General features: G+C 23.6%; 2 protein-coding genes across 4 annotated transcripts in view; one reads left to right on the top strand and one right to left on the bottom strand.

The window, feature by feature from the left end:
* Positions 1 to 20,933, top strand: part of LOC122509243 (diuretic hormone 44) — a 69,858-nt gene that overhangs the window by 32,248 nt on the left and 16,677 nt on the right. The window contains exon 1 of one of the 3 annotated variants that reach the window (XM_043623166.1): positions 6,347 to 7,032. The exons of the other annotated variants lie outside the window; for them this stretch is intronic. Within the exon in view, the coding sequence (XP_043479101.1) occupies positions 6,862 to 7,032 (171 nt within the window). The 5' untranslated portion in view covers positions 6,347 to 6,861. Of the gene's footprint in view, positions 1 to 6,346; positions 7,033 to 20,933 lie in introns of those variants that run through there. 3 annotated transcript variants of the gene reach the window in all.
* The window catches only part of LOC122509242 (serine hydrolase-like protein 2), a 104,448-nt gene that overhangs the window by 75,861 nt on the left and 7,654 nt on the right, over positions 1 to 20,933 (bottom strand). The window lies entirely within an intron of this gene.

Below are 20,933 nucleotides of genomic sequence, written 5' to 3'. Positions count from 1 at the left end.
TTTTAATGATAATTATGAAAGGATTTTTCATGACTTTCAATAATATTTTTGGCTCATTAAAAAATTTGTTAAATTAAAACTTTATTTATCTTTATAAGACCTTTCTTTTTGGTTACAGAAAAGCATAAAAGGAGTTATGAGGATCACAGTAGTTTCGTTAAAAAAATCGTGCCCGAAGGTCTCAGAAAATTAAATAAAGTATTAATTTGACAATTTTTTTTTAATTAATGAACAAATTTTGTAATGAGCATTAAATATTGTAAAAAGCCATAAAAAAACCCTTTTAGAATTTTCTTTAAAAGTTTGATTTGCTTTTAAGGAAGAAAGTTAAAGTCATTTTAATTTAACAGTGCAGCAGGCGTCAGGATAAAAAATTTAAACCTTAGTAACTAAGAAAGCGATAGTGAAAAAATCTAATATTTATAGGATAAACTACTATCATATAGAAAAAGATGTCCCGACAGTATGAAAGCAATTAATTGAAATTTTGATAAAAGAAAGTTTATGCAATTCATAGGAACTTCATAAAATGAGAAATGTGGTAATATCGTGGAATACTAACAAAATATTTTTTTAAAGCAATAATTCCAACTAGAAGATACTATGGAAAACTATGGGTAAATTATGGCGAACCATGGGAAGAAGAAGAAAAATTTTTTTCATTTACCATTTCTTGCCCAAAGTTTAAAAATATACAAAAAATAGTTTTGCTTCTTCCTATGGTTCACCATACTTTGCCCAAAGTTTAAAAATTTAAAAAAAACATTTTTTTGCTTTCCATGGTTCGCCATACTTTTCCCACAGTTCAAAATTTTGACAGTAAACTTTAAAAATATTTTTAAAAAAACTTTTCTCATCCCCCTATGCTTACATACTTTCATTTCCACGTGCGGGAAACCGATAGGTAGCCTATTCAATCTGTAATCGATGAATTAAAAAGTAACCCTCGATATCCACGAGTCCAATCACTGTTTTATATTCCTGAAATCTTAATATTAAAAAACGAATGTTTTTTATCTTAAAAAAAGTTGCACCATTATTTAAATAACATGTCACAACTCATATGTATGTGTACGTAGAAGATATGTCATAGGTATGTCATTAAATAATTTCCTTCCCTCCTCAGATCATTTGTTACTCAATGGTGTTTATCAAATTTCACACTATATATATTCTAATTAAACTATTTTGTTATTCTCCCATCTATTAAGAACTCTTCGTCATACCGGATTTCTCGAATTCATTTCTGTGAAAGTAATTCCCGTACGATTAATTTACTGAAAAAATAACGATTTACCACCATACTTTAATGATTTGCTACACTTATTTTCACGTCTTCACGTGTTTACTGATTTATTTTCAATTCATTGCAAAAACTGTAAAACACCCACGCCCAGCAAAAGAAATTTCCTGAACATTATTTATGTACTAGAAATGAAATTAAGAATAATAATAACAATGCTAGGGGAGGATATGGAGCTAAATGATACACTGCATAAATCTTTGTTCTACAATATCTCTTGAACAATAATAGTTACTGCTTTTAACTTTTCACCATAAGTAGCTCTAGGGGACAGTATAAAAATACAAAGGTTAGATTATATATGCTTTAAAACTTTCGCCTTAATTGTACGCTAAGTATTTTTTGGGCCCATCTTATTTATAAATACTTTTACTCCTAAATTTATAAACTTTTCAATTTTTTTTTTATTATAATGAAACCAGTATAAGTGGTTACACTTAATTTGTGTACGCTACACACAAATCTGATTGTGATTTTACAATATTCATCGTTCTTTTCCATTCAGAGATAATTTAACCCTTTAACGCCCCTCTGGGACATATACATATATATCCCACATACAAAAAGTTCAATATCTGTAAATAAAATTAATATTTTTCATTCAAATTTGAAGCATTTTCATCAGCAGAGAAAGGGCTTCAAGAATATGTACATATTACATTAGATTTTTAAAAAGTCTTCTGCCATATTGAATCCGGCCATTTTGAATTTTGAAAAAGTAATATCAGATTAGTAATCAGTGACCCAAAAATACTAGTTCCATGCTAATTCATTGTATTAAGAATTTTAGAATAATTTATTCGTAATATATTGGATCCGACATTCTGAATTTTAAAAACTGACCTCAAATTCGTAACAGCGCCCCTAAAAACCTATATAAGGGATCATTTATACACCTCGTGGATATTTTTGGGGAAAAGCGCGTTTATCCTACTTTCAAATTTTGCACCACTGTTTTATTTATAATTTTAAAAAGAGATTTTATCAAAAAAATTATTTTTAATAGTACCAGGCCTCGAATATTATGACTTTTTCAACTATTTTCAAATAATGACACTTTTTTCAACTTACTTCTAAAAACTGCGGCTTTTTCAACTATTCTTTCAAATATTGCAACAAAATACCACATTTTTTTAGTATAAAATGCAACTTATTTCGATTTTTATATAGTGTGGAAAATAACTATATGGACAAATCTTTCAAAATTCTATTTTTGAATATAGTTTTTTACGATAATAAAATTTTAAAACTGTACGTATAATTAAAAAATTTTAGAATAATTAAAATTTTGTAAAATTTAATAGAAAATAATTAATTTTTTTAAAGTATTTTATTAAAATTTTTGAAAAGCAACTTTTGAAGAATTTTAATTTAATTAAATTTTTTAAAATTCAATTATTTTTAATTACATATTTTCGAAAATTCAAATACACACAATAAATAATAACAATAAAATTTTTTAGAATCGTTTTTATTATTTTGGAGAAAACAATCATGTTAAAAATTTTAAATTCAAATTCTTCAAAAAATTGATATACCTATTTCAATTATACCTATAATAATTATATAATAATTAATTGATTTAATTTAAGAAAATTTGCTTAAATGGTTTTTGGGGTCGCTGAATACGAATCCAAAGTCAGATTTTGAAAATTCAAAATGACGGATCCAATATGGCCGACATTTTTTAAATTCGATCGGATTTGCTTGAAAATTGTTACTCGGGGGTTTTTGGGGTCGCTGATTACGAATTTGAAGTCACTCACTCTCTCCGTCTTACTCTCTCTATCGCTCTTTCACTTTCTCTTACACTCTCTACTTTTTAAAATGTAATAGAAGCTCTGTCCGGATTTACCCCAAATTTTTGAATTCTTGAGGTGAATTCGGACAGCTTGTCATTACTAACTGAATTGACAAAAATCAAAAATCCAAGTCAATTTCTCTTCCGGGAGTCGAACTTAATTTTTAATTTGTAAATTAAGCTCCAAACCCTCTTGTCCGCATTTACCCCCTGCCGCAGGATTTACCCCAACTGACCCTAATTGAAAAATTATCATTTTTTAAAAATTATTAAAAAATATGTTTCAAAGCTTAATTTTAAGAATTTCTTTATTATAATTTCCCGAAAATATTATACCATAACTTTAAAAAAAACATGGACAGTTACACTTACAATTTATTATAAAAAAAATTGAATGTTTGTATTTAAATAATTCAATTTTCGAATAACTTCCGGAAAAATATTAAAAATAGTTGATTTAGGGACGAAGTTTAGTTCAAAATTGTAGAAAAGAATTGAATTTTGGAAGGGTTATAGTTGAAATTTTTAGAAATTAATAAATTTCAGAAGTTGAAATTTTTAAAATTTTATTTCCCGTGAAAAAAGAAATAAGTAGTATTTAAATATTTATTTAACAAAATTATTCAAGTTTTGGAAAATTGAATTTAAAAAACAGTGAAAGGTCAGGGAAATACAATTTAAAATTTTTGTGACAGCATTTAATTAAATAAACGACTTTTTTGACTTTTTATTTTTAATCGACTAAAGATACTTTTTTTACGCCTTAAAGTCGATCCAAGGGCTGTAGTACAAAAGATATTTTAAAATACCGTAAATATTTTTTTATTAAATATCAATTTATTCACCATCGCATAAAATAAAAAATCTTCTTTTATATAGTTATCATTTATCATATTTTCCCAAAAATATTAATTTCTCACCAAAATATGTCCACGTGGACAGTTGAACTTCACGATTGTCCACGGTGGGGGAAGGGGGTTAAAAAGTGATAAAAAAACTAAATAAGATACCTTTTTGGACCACTTATTGAACATTTTTTGGTCATATAACCCAAAGTTATTAACAATTTTAAAAAATTGAATTTTTGAAAAAAGTTACTTCTTATGCTTTTTTGGTATTAAATTGCCATTTAATTTTAAATATTTTCTGTCCATTGTATATATATGCTTCTAAAACCCATCGAATGACCTATTTTTGAACTTCATATGATGACCTAGAATTAAGAAATTATATTGACATTTGAAAAATTAGAAATTTTAAAGTAAGTTACTTTTTGTGATTTGTTTTGATATTGAATAAATGTCAAAAAATGCAATTCATAATATTTACAAAATGAAAATTTTTATGAGGAAGCAAAGAGTTCTTGAAATGATCAAAAAAATATCAACTTTAACTACCCGTGTGGAAATCTGCCCAAGTTAGCCCAGTTAAAAACTGGGAGCCAGCTGGGCCCCACCTGGGCTTCCCATTTTCATAAAAATATTAACATTATAATAGAAAAAGTCTGAAAATTAAATATAACTATTCACAATAAATCATTCTACAATTAATTCATAATAATAATAATCATTATTATTTTAAACAATTTATTATTGTCAATAATTATAAACTTTTATTGTACTACACTAACAGACATTTAGTTTTATTGAAATTTTAAAGTTGTTCCAGCTGAATTTATTTATTTAATAATTAACTCATCAAGGTATAACGGTTTTTAATACATTTTAATAATTGTTTAAACAAATAATTGTTGTTATTTAATAACTTTTGATACACATAACTTAGAAACTTGCAATTTTTTTTCCTAATTTTGCAATTAACTAATAGGAACGACATAAAATAAAGAAAATTTATGGTTTTAACAATTCAGAAATTGTTTAAACAAATGATTGTTGTTATTTATTAACTTTTGATACACATAACTTAGAAACTTGCAATTTTTTTCCTAATTTTGCAATTAAGTAATACGAACAACATAAAATAAAGATAATTTATGGTTTTAACAATTAAGAAATTGTTTAAACAAATTATTGTTGTTATTTATTAACTTTTGATACACATAACTTAGAAACTTGCAGTTTTTTCCTAATTTTGCAATTAACTAATGTAAATAGTAAATCATTCGGATGTTTTATGATTTTAATTTTAACAATTTATCAAATGTTTAAACAAATAATTGTTGTTATTTACTAACTCTTGACACATAGCATCTAGAAGAATGAAGTTTTTTCTTATTTTGCAATTAGTTAATCAGAGTAGTAGTAATTGTAAAATTAGAAAGAAACTGCAAGTTTCTGGATTGTTTGTATTAAAAGTTAATAAACAATAACAATTATTTGTTTAAACAATTTCTGAACTGTTTAAATCATAAAATACTGTTATTTCATACTTTTCAGATTAGTTAAATATAAAATTAAAAAGAAACTGCATTTTTTTAGGTGCTTTGTGTCAAAAATTAGTAAATAACAACAATCATTTGTTTAAACAATTTTTGAATTGTTAAAACCTTAAATTATTTTTATTTCATGTGGTTCGAATTAGTTAATTGCAAAATTAGAAAAAAACTGCATCTTTCTGGAAGCTAGTGTCAGGAGTTACTAATTAACAACAATTATTTATTTAAACAATAACGACTGCAATATAACATTAGTAAAATTTATTATATATAATAACAAAAATCGTTTACAGTGAAAATTATTAAATAGTTTAGTTTTTCTTTAACATTTAATAATAAAACTTTGATGTAATTATGGTCATCTTCGTACATGAATTGACAATTGACAAACATGTTAACATTTTACGGAAGCATTTTAGAGTTTGTCTATTGACCCACTCACGGTGGGTTCCGGTCAGGCGAAATAATATTATAAGTGGGCGTGAGCTGGGCCCTACTTGGGCTTCCCAGTTTTTGAGGACCCACATCAATAATTATATAAGTAAAAATTTCTAAGTCCAAACCTAAAAATTTTTTTTTCAACAAAAAATTAATGTTTATAATGACTTAGATTAAGAAAAAACGTGTTTTTAACAAAAATGTATTCACAATATTTTTTTTATGTAATGTCCACATAATTAATTAGTAAAAATTTCTAAGTCCAAACTAAAAAAAATTTTTTTTTTTAGACCAACAAATTAATGTTTATAATGATTGTAAACAATAAAAAACACATTTTTAATAAAAATGTATTGATATATTTTTTTCATAATAATATAAATATTATTTTAAGAATATTTATCGTTCTTATTACATTAATAATATTGTTATAATTATTATTAAATTATTTATTTGTTACGGTGTATTCGTGTCAGTAAGTGCTTTATTGAATCATTACAGCAGATTAACAAGTCACTGACAATAAAACGTCGGTGTTCAGTAGTTAGTCTCCGTAGTATAGTGGTTAGGGCGTTAGTCTAGTAGTCCGTAGGTCGTAGGTTCAATCCCCGCGTGCGTTAAATTTTATTTGTTTCTTAGGTTTGCGTTTATTCCGATTTTTCTGCATTGTATTCGTATAAGTATGCAATTTAGTGATTATATATACCGTTTAATAATTTAATTAACAAATTTCTAATTTTTTTATAAATTTTTAATTTATGAATGAAAGGATATATATTAATTCCCATATATATGCTAACATTATTTATGAATTTGCTTTTGGTCACAATTTCATTAAAAAAAGTAAAAATCGTTAAATAATAACGTTATTTATTTATAATTCGACTTATTTGTTATTAATAAACAATTTATTCATTAATTTGAATGAAAACTAAATCTATGGGCCCCAGCTGGATTTTTCCTAGGTGGGCTGTGGCTGGATTCACCGTTACAAGCCAAGGAATCGCCCACCTGGGCCATCCCTGCTGGGACCCACCTAGAACCTGGGAAGCCCACCTGGGACCCACCGTGGGCCCACCTCACTTTTCCACACGGGTAATTGCAGCGTTTTTATAATAATATTTTACTAATTTTTAATTACTAATTAAATGTTAATTAACAATTTACATACAAAAATATACATTTAATATTTATAATAGTAGGGAATTCGTAATTTTCAATTAATTGCTTCATGGTTATCGTGAAGATGTAAAGTAAATTGAAACATTTCGTAATTGTTGAACGTAACGGATAATACTCCTTTGTTGAAAATTTTGATCAAAAGCTTTATCAAAAGAGATAATAATATTATACTGATGAGTTTTAATAATTAAAACTTGGTCTGGCCATTGATATACGTGAAATTTTAGGAAGACCACAAAATTAAAATATCAAACTACGGAAACTAAAAATTTAATATTTGTATTTACAACAAATCTGTAATAATTTTACACTTTGATGAAATTTTAACAATTATTTTTCTTTTCTTTTGTTGAAATTTTGTCATAGTCTTGATATACTCTTTTTTATTATTTTTTTATGATTCGTTAATGTATTTTTTTCTCTTTTTTTATTAGTCTAAGAAAACTGAACTTTTCTTTCAACCCTTTTTTACTTAGGATTTTGTTTAAAAAATCAAATGTTATGAATAAAAATATTTCTCTGTCATTTTTTTAAAAATAATTCACGTAATTAAACTTTTATTTTAAACTGAAGAAAAATTTTTTTAACCCTTTTTTATAAAAGTAAGAAAAAGATTTCTAGTGTCAACAGAATATAATGTTAATTAAAAAAAGTGAAGATAAAAAAAAATTCCATATGAATTATTGCTTAATTTTATAAATAATATTGAGTTTTGAAAGATGAAAATTAATATTCGAACTTTATCTCTGAATTTCATTAGAACAATTAAGAATTCAAAACGACTTTTCTTTTTTCTTTCTCTCTCTCTCTCTCTCTTTTCTCTGAGGGATGAGAAAAAATTAAAAACTTGTTGAAACTTTTAGAAGAACGTCTTACTGTTTTCTTTTTCTCATTTTTATTTTCCATGTTTAACTTCAATTTCAAATGGAGGAAAAATAATATTTCAAAAATATAGAATCAGGAGTGTTGCTTTCATCCTCTACTTCATTTTTCTCCTCTTTTAAAAAAAAATGTTTTTTATAACTAGCGTAGTTCTTGAAAGTATGCAGAGAAAATAAAGTAATAAAAAATGTGCAAATCCCAGTGAAACTAATTCCCTTCGTTGCTGTTTCGAAGCTTAAGTAAAAATTCTTTACTCATGGTAAATAGCCTTTTTTTCTTTTTTTTTAACAAACTGACAGTTAAATACATAGAGATCAACTCAAAGCAATTCCTCTGTATTTTCTACTATTATGATAAATTATTTTCTGTTATTTAAAAGTAATCTTTTAAATCAAAATGAATATTTCTCTTTTACTTTCAATTATTATTGTAGTTAATTAACAAGTAATTGGTTATTCATAACTACTGCTTATGGGCGTACGTAATTAATAAAAATATATATAAACATAAATTCAATCAATACTATTAATTAGTAAATCTTACTAATCTAATTTATTGATAAAATTTACGAATTCAAAAGCAAAAAGTCAGTTACTAATTCAAATTAATAAACATTTTTACTAATTCAAATTTAGCGAGAGTAGATTTCATAAATAACGTAATTTTTTTTCTAAGGGAAGGGTTCGGCTACAGTGAAACCTGTTGGAATGAAACTTGATTTTCAAAATTTTATTACAGTAAACAATCCTTAAAAAATTGTTTTAAAATTTAATTTATTGTTTATTTTTTATTGTTTGTCAAATTTTTATAATAGTTTAGAACTGAAGGGAAATAATTATTGTTGGACATTTTTAAATACAAAAAATTTTTAAAATACAGTTGTATTCCGACAAGTTTCACCGTGCATTTTTAACTATATCAAGATATTGATTTAAATCTTCCAAAAAATTATTTTTTAGTCACTTTTTGAGAGAAATTATACAAAATAATGGTTACAAAATAAATTCGGGCAGAAAATATTTTGACCCTTATTGTATTTTTATTTCTTTTAAAAATTGATAGATTTTAAAATCCATCAGTAATTTTGTAAAAAATATATTTTTGTATCCAAAAATTTAAAATTAATAAAATTCCCAAATAAAAAAAATGGTTTTTACTATTTTTGAAGCATTATTTTGAAAAAAACATTGTTTTTAGGTTGAAAATGTAAAGAAAATACAATTTTTATTCAATTTTTTTTATATGGAAATTTATTTGTTTATTTTTCTAACTAATTTCAAATCATACTTTTATCATACTTTTTTTTGTATTTTATATTTTTTATTTTAAAAAATTATGATATGAATTTAGTTAGAAAAATAAACAAATAAATTTACATATTAAAAAAATTGAATAAAAATAGTATTTTTAACATTTTCAACCTAAAAACAATGTTTTAAAAAAAAATGCTTCAAAAGTAGTAAAAACCATTTTTTCATTCGGCAATTTTTTTGTGGATACAAAAACACATTTTTTACAAGATTATGGATGGATATTAAAATCTATCAATTTTTAAGAAAAATAAAAATTCAAAAAGGATCAAAATATATTTTGTGAGCGATTTTATTTTTTGACCATAGAAATCCTCTCAAAAAATTATTATAAAAACAATTTTAGGTAAGATTTAAATTATTATAAATTTTTTATGCAATAATAAATATCTTTAAATATATATATAATGTTACTAATTGCCAAACAAAAAATACGCTGTTTAGATCCTGTTGTAGGTAATCGGAAGTTAAAATTTTCATGCCGTATTTTTATTTTAAAAATTTTAAATTAAGTTGAAATAATTACTGTTTGTATTTACCCTTTATTATGAATTTACCCCAAGTGACCCTGTATAATTTGAATATTAACCTACTTAAATTAATTTATTTCACAATTATTTTAGTTTTAAAAGATAATTTCTTTGTTCAATATGTTAAATTTAATCATTTATTTAACTTTTCTATTTTTGGAATAATTAAAATTTTTGTAATTAGGATTATTTTTAATTTTGAAAGTGAAATTGTCAAATGACAAGTTTTGTGAAATTAAATTTTTCTAGCATTAAAAGTAATAAGTTGAACAGTAATAATAGTAATAATAAAATTTATCGAATTCACTTGAAAGTCTTTTAAAGTGACGAATCTGACGTTAAATTTGGATTTGAAAGTTCCAAAAATCCCTAATAAATAACTATCTATAAACGAATTTGAAAAAATTTCATAAAGATTGGTTGCCATATTGGATTCGTCATTTTGAATTTTGAAAACCTATTGTCAGATTTCTAAATAGTAACCTATTTAAAAAAAACCTCGAAGATTTTTTTTAAATGTTCTAAAGTTTAAAATAACCAATTGAATTCTAATAATTTTTTTAGTTAAAATAGTATTATTATTTTTTTCAGATCAATATTAACCAAAATACTCCCATATATAGAAGTAAAGAAAGCGAGGAATAAAATCATTTAGTGGGCGGCAGGGGAGAGTGGGGCAAAGGCGCTAGGTTTACATTTATCAATGTATATTTTTTAAATTAAACGAACAATTAATTTATGCTGTCTTTGATTTTCATTATTCTAAAACTAATCAACAAAAAATTTTAATAGTTGTTATTTAGTATATTATAATTATAAATACATTATTCAATGAAATTTAAAAGCAATGCAAAAAATGCCTTTGCCCCACACGCTGGGGCAGCGACGTTTTCGCTTATATTTCTAAAAGAAAGCATTTATAAGCCTTAAAAAATTAACAAGTGATATTTATTAGTATAATATTTACGAAACATAAGGTTAACTACATATTATTAAAAGAATTGGACTATTAAAATAAAAAATAAAAACTTTTAGTGATTTTAACCTTATATTGTGAATTAATACATAGAAAATTCGAAAATTCAATTGTTTTTAACCAAATTATGTTCAATATTGCCTTTGCCCCACATAACAAACTTTTTTTTTACTTTAAATTTAAAATATTTAGATAAAAAATTAAACTAAAACACCACGCCAGTTGTGTAGAGAAATAGTTAATTTATTTACATGTTATGTTTTTAAAAATTAAATACTTAAACTTATGTTTTAAAAAATAAAAGTTTGTTCAGTAAAATTATCATTTTATTTTTGCAAAACAATTTTTTTGTTATATTTCTTAAAATATTTGATATTTTTAGATTTTTCTTTTTTTAATCAATTGGTCTGATTGCATTGCAACTTAACTTTTAATACCAATTGGAATAGACAGAAAATAAAGGAGATATTTTAAAAAACGTCTTTGCCCCGCATAGCGCCTTTGCCCCACTCTCCCCTATATATTACCATGCAGCTCATTTCGGGAAGAGGATTTACATCATCATAAAAACTTTGGATTGATTTTTTTTCTCTAACGCGTAATTATATTCAAGAATTTTCCTTTTTTCAAACCTTTAAAAAAAGGCAACTAAAGCATTCAATGTTTCCACATGTCCCATTATCATACAAATGGATTCATCATTCGACGCAATTTAGCAAGAGGAAATTTATTTTTTTACACTTCAAAGCGCACCCGTTGCATTATTTTGAATTAAGTTTTCTCGTGATTATTTCATTCATAATCATACCCGTATACAAATATATATATATAGTAAAGGGGAAGTACAGAACGTCGAGTTTCACTAAAGTGCGAACTATGATTTTATCGAAATCTAAATTATTATGTATATATAGTAAAAAGGTGTTCCATCATCGTGATAAGAGATAATTAAATTTTTTATAGAGTCGATGGAAATCGATCACAAATTTTCAGTTTAACTCAAAACTTTTAACGCAGTTTTCAATTCAAAATTCAGATCGAAGTTTTCCTATTGCAAGGAAAATTCCACTCACGTTCTGGAAATGTTTCATTGGACCATTTTTATTATTATTATCATCATCATTATTATTATTATTATTATTATTGGCACTGATCATTTTCTGTATCGAACAAATTGACTCTAAAAAATATTTTAAATATTAAGGTAAGTGAACTGCGCAATTTATTTATTCTTAATTATAAAAATTTGTTTAAAAAATATTATATTAACCATTTTCAAAATTTTATTTTTTGAAAAAATGAAAATTTTTCTAAACCCATTAAGAGGTTGTTCATATACCACGTTGACAATTTTTTATCACATTTTGACCCCCCCCCCCCGCCCTCTCCTACAACATGTTTTAGTGAGAAACTAATATTTTTGGGAAAATATAAAAACTTATAAATATAAAGGTTTTTTATTTTATATTTAATAAAAAAATATTTACGGTATTTCAAAATATCTTAAAGTTTTATATTCTACAGCCCTCAGATCAACTTTAATTTTCCGAAGTTTTTCGAGAATTCAATTATTTACGTACAAAAATTAAATTTTTTATAATAATTGTAACTGTGCATGTTTTTTTAAAAGTTATTAATGTTATTAATTATTGTATGCATATTTAAATTTTCGGAAATTATTTTCAAAATTTGCAATTAAAATTCTTCAAAAGTTGATTTTTAAAAATTGTAGTAAAATACCTACTTAAAAAAATTAAATTTCAATTATTCTAACATTTTTTAATTATACGTATATTTTTTTTAAATTTTATCGTAGAAAATTATTCAAAATTATAATTTTTAAAAATTTGTTTATAATTATTTTTAACACTATAAAAATCGAAATAAGTTTCATTTTATACTAAAAACGTGGTATTTTGTTGCATTATTTAGAAAAAAAGTCGAAAAAGTCGCAATTTCTGAAAATAAGTCAAAAAAGTCTCATTTTTTGATAATAGTCGAAAAAGACAAAATATCCAAGACCTGGTACTATTAAAATTAATTTTTTGACAACAAATCCTTTAAAAACTAAAAAAAAAACAGTGGTGCAAAACTTGAAAGTAGAATAAACAAAATTTAAGAGATTTTTAAAAAATCATTTTTTACTAGATCCACGTGAACATTTGCTTTGATCCCCTTTCCCCCATCGTGTATTTTTCGAGTTTTATCTAAAAAAATGTTAACTAATTAATTAATTTTTAATTTTTCAAAGCATATATTATAATGTTAAATGTATGTAGTTCTAAAATTATAGTAAAAAATTTAAATTCAGTTCTAATGTATGTGTAAAGGTCAAATGCTCCTTGAACACGAGTATATAAACTAAAGTTATACAAAATTCAAAATGGCGGATCAAATATGGCGAATGAATTTTCTTTAAAGTCAAACAAATTTTGCTTGGAACTAAAAGAGTTTCTCCAGATCACTGAATGCGAATTTAAAATCGAATTTAAATAATTCAAAATATAGCTAAAGTACTTTTAGAATAGTTGATATTAGTTTTAAACTTTCTACCTGAGGATTGTGTCAAGAGTGACTGTGAATTTTGTCACAGTCACAGAAAAGTGTCACAGAATAGTTGGAATACGATCGATCAAAAATCTTTCAAATTAAAAAATTCACAAAAATATTAATGAACTTTGATATTCAAAAATTCTACAGTATTAAAATAAATATTTCATATATATAAACAAATATTTAAAAAATTGAAACAAAACAAACATTACATTTTCATAATCAGTATTTCAGAAAATACAAAAAGAAATTATTCTTTAAAAGGCAAATACACATTTATGTTATTTTTGTGATATTTTTCTGCTTGTATTTAAATATTTTGAAATTGATTGATAGTAGATTCAGTTATATTCAATAACAAATTTTAAAAGCGAAATACCTTCATCTCATTTTTTTTAATATACTCCATTTTTTATCGGTCGCGTTATATATGTGTTGAAAATTTTTTATTGACAATATATATATATATTGAGGCCAGTCATCATAAAAATATAATTTGCGGTGTCTTTCATTAGATTTCTTTTAGATATTTTTTAAGGTTAAAAAAAATTCAATCGATCTTGTTTTTTCTTCCCATTTAATATAATATTTCTATATAAGTAAATCTGAGTGTTTTCCATTTCTTATAATTTTTATATTTTAATGGAACTTATAAACATTATTATTAATAAATAAAAATAATCGAGAATCTAAATGGTTTTTAAATAAAAAATAAAATTAATATAAAAATAAACAATCTTAAATGTATATTTGCAGAAGTAATAAGAACGATGTATGTCTCGTCTGACTGAACAAGGTTTCATCTACTTAATTCTCAATGAAAAGATGAATCATATAATAAAATATAGTTTTCTGGGTCTATATTCAATATCAAATATTTCTGCTTCGATAAACAAATCAAAAGAAAAGCGGATAATTTTTATTTTCAAAAAATTGTTTTTCTTTTAAATTGAATTTTTAGTTACATTGAAGAACAAAACAAAAAAATAAAAAAGCAAAATACATTGAAATAATAATACTTTTCAATATAGTAGAGATATAAGCAGTAAATTTCTAAAATCAGTATTTATAAAAATAGATTAAAAGTACAAGAAAAATTGTGAAAAATTATAATTATTTTTCTATTTTTTTTTGTTAACTTGCAATCGCATCAAGTTTATCAAACTTATTTCTGACTATGTTAGTACCTGAGACTTTGTCAGCAAAATTTTCTTTTAAAATAAAATTTTCTCAAAAGCTTTGTGGTTCATTTTCACAGTTATGTTTAAAGAAAACTTTGAAAAATAAATAAATTCAAAAGACCATCGTCAATTTTCAATAGCATGTCTATATGTATATAAAAGACTTCATATCAACTTTGCGTCGAGAGAAAAAAAAATTATGTGAAAAAAGTCACGTTATTTCTCAGTAGAGACAAAGAGCCGTTAGAACTTTAAAGTATCTCGATATAAAAAAAACAGGGAAAAAAATCTATACTCAATTTTTCTCGTTATCAAGAGAAAATATCCTTATGTTTGAAAGAGTTAACGAACTACAATTTTCTGAAAGGTTTCATATTACAATTATCCAGATAATTACTATTAAAAGGAAACTAACTTTTTAAATGTTACAAAAAAAATAAATATATTTTTCAACTACAATTAAAAAAAATACCATCATTATATTATATTTCTTATTATTATTAAATAACTTTTTCCTGTTTTCCTTTTTTTCGTCATTAATATTTTATTATTTATTTATTTAATTTAAGGGCACTAAAATTAGTAAAGAAAATATTCAATATAAGAAACATCTTTTGTCAATCAAAGTATTATTTCTTTATGAAAGTAAAGTATAGAGAAAAAAGGTAAAATGGATTTCGATTGAAAAGTTTTTTTTTGAGAAACATTTATATATATAAAAAGTAATATAACCGGAAGGAAGTATTATTGTGTCGAGAAGAAAAAAATTATTATATACCATACGTATGTCCTCCCCGGGTAAAAGTAAAATTCAAGTTCTCGACCCTCTCTGATGTACGACCAAAGTCACAGGGGGACGATTCATACAGGTTGGAAATCAACAAAAGAATGGGCACTCTTTAAGTATGATGAGACGACTTGATAAGCGACGGACAACGTTAACGCACCAAAAAAAAAAAGGTTAGACTTGCGACCCTTTAGGGAAAAAAGTTTAATTCTCGAGGAGGGAGAAAAAAATGAAACTTTTACACACAAGGTTCAAGTAAATTTCACTTTTTTTTCTTTCTTTATCGATAATAGCCAAGTGTTATTTTGTCCATATCGCACTTCAGACTAGACCAAAAAAATATTCTTCAAAATACGATGAGAAAATTTCCACACTTATATCCATTTTGTTTTTCTCGTTTTATTCTATATAATAACTTTTTATGTAACGGAATATTCCTCTAAAAATTTGGGAATAGTAAGAAAGAAACCGATCGACAGTCAAGTCCAATGCTATAGTTTTGTATTTTTAAATTTAAAAAAGCCTTTTAATTTTTTTTTTTGTTTCAATGGTAAAGAATTTAATTAATTTAATTTAAAGCAATAAAAGTTTATAAATAACTGCAAAGGCATTTAAATAAAAATTGCAAGTTTGAAATTTAAAAAAAAAGTTTGTTCAATTTTGCTTAAAATTAAAGCGACTTAAATAAAATTAAGTTCTCTACAAAACGAATTAAAAATTAAATTTGTTTTTTCATTTAATATACGAAATAATAGAATTGGACTAATTTTCGTTCCGATTTTTTGTTTAATTCTTCAATAATATTAATTTATTACATATTTAGGTCAATATAGGGTTAGAAGCAATTAAAATTTAGGCCAAAAAGTGAATATTAAACTATAGAAATTAAGTTACCTATTTTAAATTAAAATAAAACTACAATTAAAGTTTATTTGTCATATTTTAAAACATTCAGTTCTACAATTTCCAAAAAAATTATTTATACAATCAAAAATTGTTATAAAATACTAATTATAATAAAAATTATAAATAAAGAAATATAATTATAGAGAATCTTTGACAGATGAAAATAAACACCTGTTTGTAAAAATTTCGAATAAAAATTGCAATTGTTAACTAACTTTACGAATAAAACACAAAATTTTAAATAATTATTTTAACAAGAATTTGGTTTTGAAAATAATATATAATTGTAGAACTGGCGATATTTTAAAATTTAGCAAATTAAATTTCAATCCGTAATTTTATTTTGTGTTAAAAGCAGCTCTATTTAAGTTTAAAATTTTGTTTCTTTGTGGTGCAGATTACAAATCTGATGTCAGTTCTTAAAAATTCAAAATGGCGGTTTTAATATGGAGGACAATTTTTTGAAAAATTAAACTAATTTTGCTGAAAACTTGTTGCTCAAAGTTTTTTGGGGTTAATAGACTAATAAACGAAGTATAGCCTTAAAATATGAAATAAAATTTTTATGTCAAGAGGAAACGTACCCTGAAAAGATCAAGAATCACAAGTCAACCTTAACATAAACATTTTCGTCAAAGATATTAGCTAATAATAAAAAATATTTTTATTGTTTATTATATTCTTATTTTAAGGCCAATTTCGCATAATACAATTTGTATTCATTCAAATATTGACTAATTTCAGATTAAAAAAAGTGATTTCAAACTTATATACTTTTAATTTAAGTCCATGGATTGAATTTAAGAAAAAAAATTAAGTTGTAAGTACCTTAAAATTTAGATCAATAGAAAAACATTTTTAAAATTAAGAATTGAAGTTGAAAACCATCAATTTTAAATATTTAAGTCCAAAATCTAAAGTTACAAATCGATCACAGGAATAAAATTAAGATAAAAAGTTATAAGTCAAAAGAAAAAGTTCAAAATTTAGATCAAACTATTTCAAATAAATTATGTTTGTACTCCCACAAACAACGACAAAATTTATCTATATATCACTCGTTATTGATCAAAAGGCAAAAATAGCCTTAAAATTAAAATCAAAAGTCAAAAGTACAAAATTGCAAAGTTTGTTAATTTAAATAAAATTTTAATTAAAAAAAATTTTGTTTTCAATGTATGATTGACTACAAAGAAATATTTTGAAAATTAGGTTATTAAAGCAGGAGATGAGGTTAAAGACTAAAATAGTGAAATACTTATATTAAGTACTTTGACCCGCAATCAATGAGGGTTTTGTTTACTCTGAGAAATTTGTATGCCTTTTCACCACACAAAAGTTTGAAAGCAATCGATGTGTATTATCTTTCAATATTCGTGTGCCTTCCTTATTAAATTATAAAACCCCTATCAAAAGTTATATCTATAAGAAAAGAAAAAAAAAGTGAAGAAAAAAAAATTTGATGGAAAATCTATTTCTTCCAACAACGCAAATATAATTTGCTTTCAATTTTTCAAACTTTTCATATTCTTATATTATCCAACAATTTATCAACATCAGTTAATTTTCTTTATTGTGTTTTTATATACCTATATTTAAGTAAAAACTCTGCATAAGGATAGTCAAAAAATATTTACTCAACCTATTCCATCTATATATTAAAAATTTTTAATAGAAATCAAATTAAAATGAAATTTGTATAAGGAACAAAAATTTTGTATAACATAGCACTATTAAAAATAACAAAAAAAACAGGGATCACGATGTTTTCCTTCATTTAATGACCTTTGTTTCAATATTCAATAAATTTTCCTCAAACAAGACAATTTTTTCCCCAAATATAAAAATATAAAAAGGTAAAAAGATTACATAATAAAATAAATTAAAAAATAACATTTACAATGAACAAAAAAATTTGTCTTCTCAAGTTGCTGCAAACTGAAAACCAGATTAAACAATAATTATAATAACTATAACAACTATAATGATAATAATGATAATGATAGGTAATGATAATAAAAATTTTTAATTATTTTTCAACGTATTGGATAATTTTGTTATATTGTCATTGAAAAATAGCGACAGATGAGAGCGAAAATATTGAGCACATGTATCATGTAAATTATTGTTCTGAAAACTTTAAAATAAATTATATGGTCATTCTGAAAATGAAGATAATTTGATATAACTTGATGATACCTGTACTAATTGTAAGTTTTAATGCAAAGCTGCATTACGAAGTTTATAAACGATAAATCCTTCACTATATATATATATATATATATATATATATGTATACAAACACACATACACTTGGAAAATGTGATTTCAAAACAACAGCAGAGCAATAACAAAAGTTAGCGCTGAATATTCATGTGTATCCCTTGCCTGACAATAAAGTGCGTGCACTACTGCATTATTCTCATTCTACTGTTCAAATCACCTACCATTTCTCACTCTAGAGATTTTTACCACTCAATATTAACTATTCTGATTTCCATATTTATACAGACAATCTTTGAGAAATAAAACACAATAAATTACAATATTATTGTTATTCATCTCATTACCATTACATTATTGTTTATTTATTTTTGATTATTATTATTTTATTATAATCCCTATAATAATTATTTAGTTTTATAAAAATAGTTATTATATTCTTATTCTTTTTTTGCAGTCAAAAGTGGAAATCTAAAACTCCTTATTTCTCAAACCTCAAAACTTATATTAATAAAATTAAATTTATTTAAGGGGGCCACTCCACTTGCATTTTTAAAAAAATTTCTTTTTTGCATTTTTTCCAAATTGAGGGTCCTCATCAAAAAACAGGTTATAATTTTTTAAGACTCAAAACTCTCGATCTCTAAAAAAAGGATTTACAGGCCTCGGATCGACTTTAACGATACGAGCGAAAAAAGTCACTTTAGTCGATTAAAAATAGAAAAAAGTCGAAAATTCTTCACTGATTTCTAAATTTAATTAATCAAAACTCGAATAATTTTGCTAAATAAATATTTAAATACTTCTTATTTCTTTTTTCACGGGAAATAAAATTTAAAAAATTTCAACTTCTGAAATTTATTAATTTCTAAAACTTGCAACTATAACCCTTTCAAAATTCAATTTTTTATAATAATTGAAACTGTACATTTTTCTTTTTAAAGAATATTAGAATATTTTCAAAAATTTTAATAAAGAAATTCTTAAAACTAATTTTTTTAAATATTTCTAAATAATTTTTGAAAGACAATATTTCCACAATTAGGAACATGTAATTAAAAAATGTCCAAAAAATTGAAATTTGGTAAAATCTTTTTAAAAATAATTAAAATTTGGTCAAATTTTTGAAAAATAATTGAAATTTGATAAAATGTTTTTTAAATAATTGAGTTTTTAAAAAATATAAAAAAACCGCTGCCAAGTTGTACATTTTTGTAATAATTTTGGTGCTCATTTCATGAACACTTTGCTTCCTCATAAAGATGATAATAATAATAATAGAAATATATGAATAACTTTTTATACCGGTTCTTTAATCGGGACCTTCAATCGATATTTTTAAAAATTGAATGAGATAAAAAAAGATTCATTTCTTTACTTTTTCTCTTAATTGTAGCTTTATAAAATCACTTTTTTACTAAAGTTTTTCTGTTAATTGTTTATTATTATTATTTTCTGTTTCAAACTTCGTTAAAATCTCTTTTAGAATAGTGTACAAAGTCAATAATTTAATTTTTATATGATAAATTCTAACATTAAAGTAGATTAAAATAATCTGCACTGCTTTAAAATTCATAGAAGGATTACAAAATAATCCAACTGTATGAGTGTGATAGTCTATTAATCGACTGATGACTGATACCATATGAATGTTAGAGGTAAAATTAATATAAGTAAAGACAAATAATAGAATGAAAGAAGTAGAATGTTAGTCATGACAATATAATTAGAAGTCTCAAATTAACATTAAAATATCAATACACTGAGAAAACTAATAATATATTTAAATGAAATGTGAAAATAATTTTAGATAATTTTTTTTAATTAAAATTAGTTTGTAAGCTTAATCCCAATATATAAAAAATATCTACTGCTTTAATTCAAAATTATTTCTTGTTTAAATATAAATATTTAATTTAAACATATTCTGTTTTGGTTTAAACAAAAAATATATTTATTATTTTTATGTTTGATTCAAACTTAAAAGTTGATTATAAATAATTTATAATCAACCATAACTTATGTTTGAATTAAATATATTATTTCTTTAAATAAAGCAAAAAATATGCATAGATATTTTAAGTTTGATTTAAAAAAAATTTGTTTGAATCAAATAAAATGTTTTCAGGTGAAATTATAATGAGTTTTGAATTTAATTTAATTCATTATTAATAATAATAATTTTATATAATGTTTATTTATTAATTTTATTTTATTTATTTTATCGTATAATGATTTTTAAGATAATTAAATGTTACTTTATTTCGAATTAATTTTTATGAAAGTATTACTGTGTTATTATTTTATGTATCTATATAATTATATTATCAATATTTTTATTTGAAAATATATTGAGTTTTTAAAAAAAGTTTTATTTTTAGGTATTTTATTCTAATAGCGAATGTGTAATGTGTATTTGACTTTACTATGAATGAACAAAAATTATCCTATATAAATAATATTAGA

Source organism: Leptopilina heterotoma, unplaced genomic scaffold, assembly GCF_015476425.1.
Source record: "Leptopilina heterotoma isolate Lh14 unplaced genomic scaffold, ASM1547642v1 Lhet_6, whole genome shotgun sequence".
Taxonomy (NCBI): Eukaryota; Metazoa; Arthropoda; class Insecta; order Hymenoptera; family Figitidae; genus Leptopilina; species Leptopilina heterotoma.
This window is presented reverse-complemented; position numbering and strand designations above follow the sequence as displayed.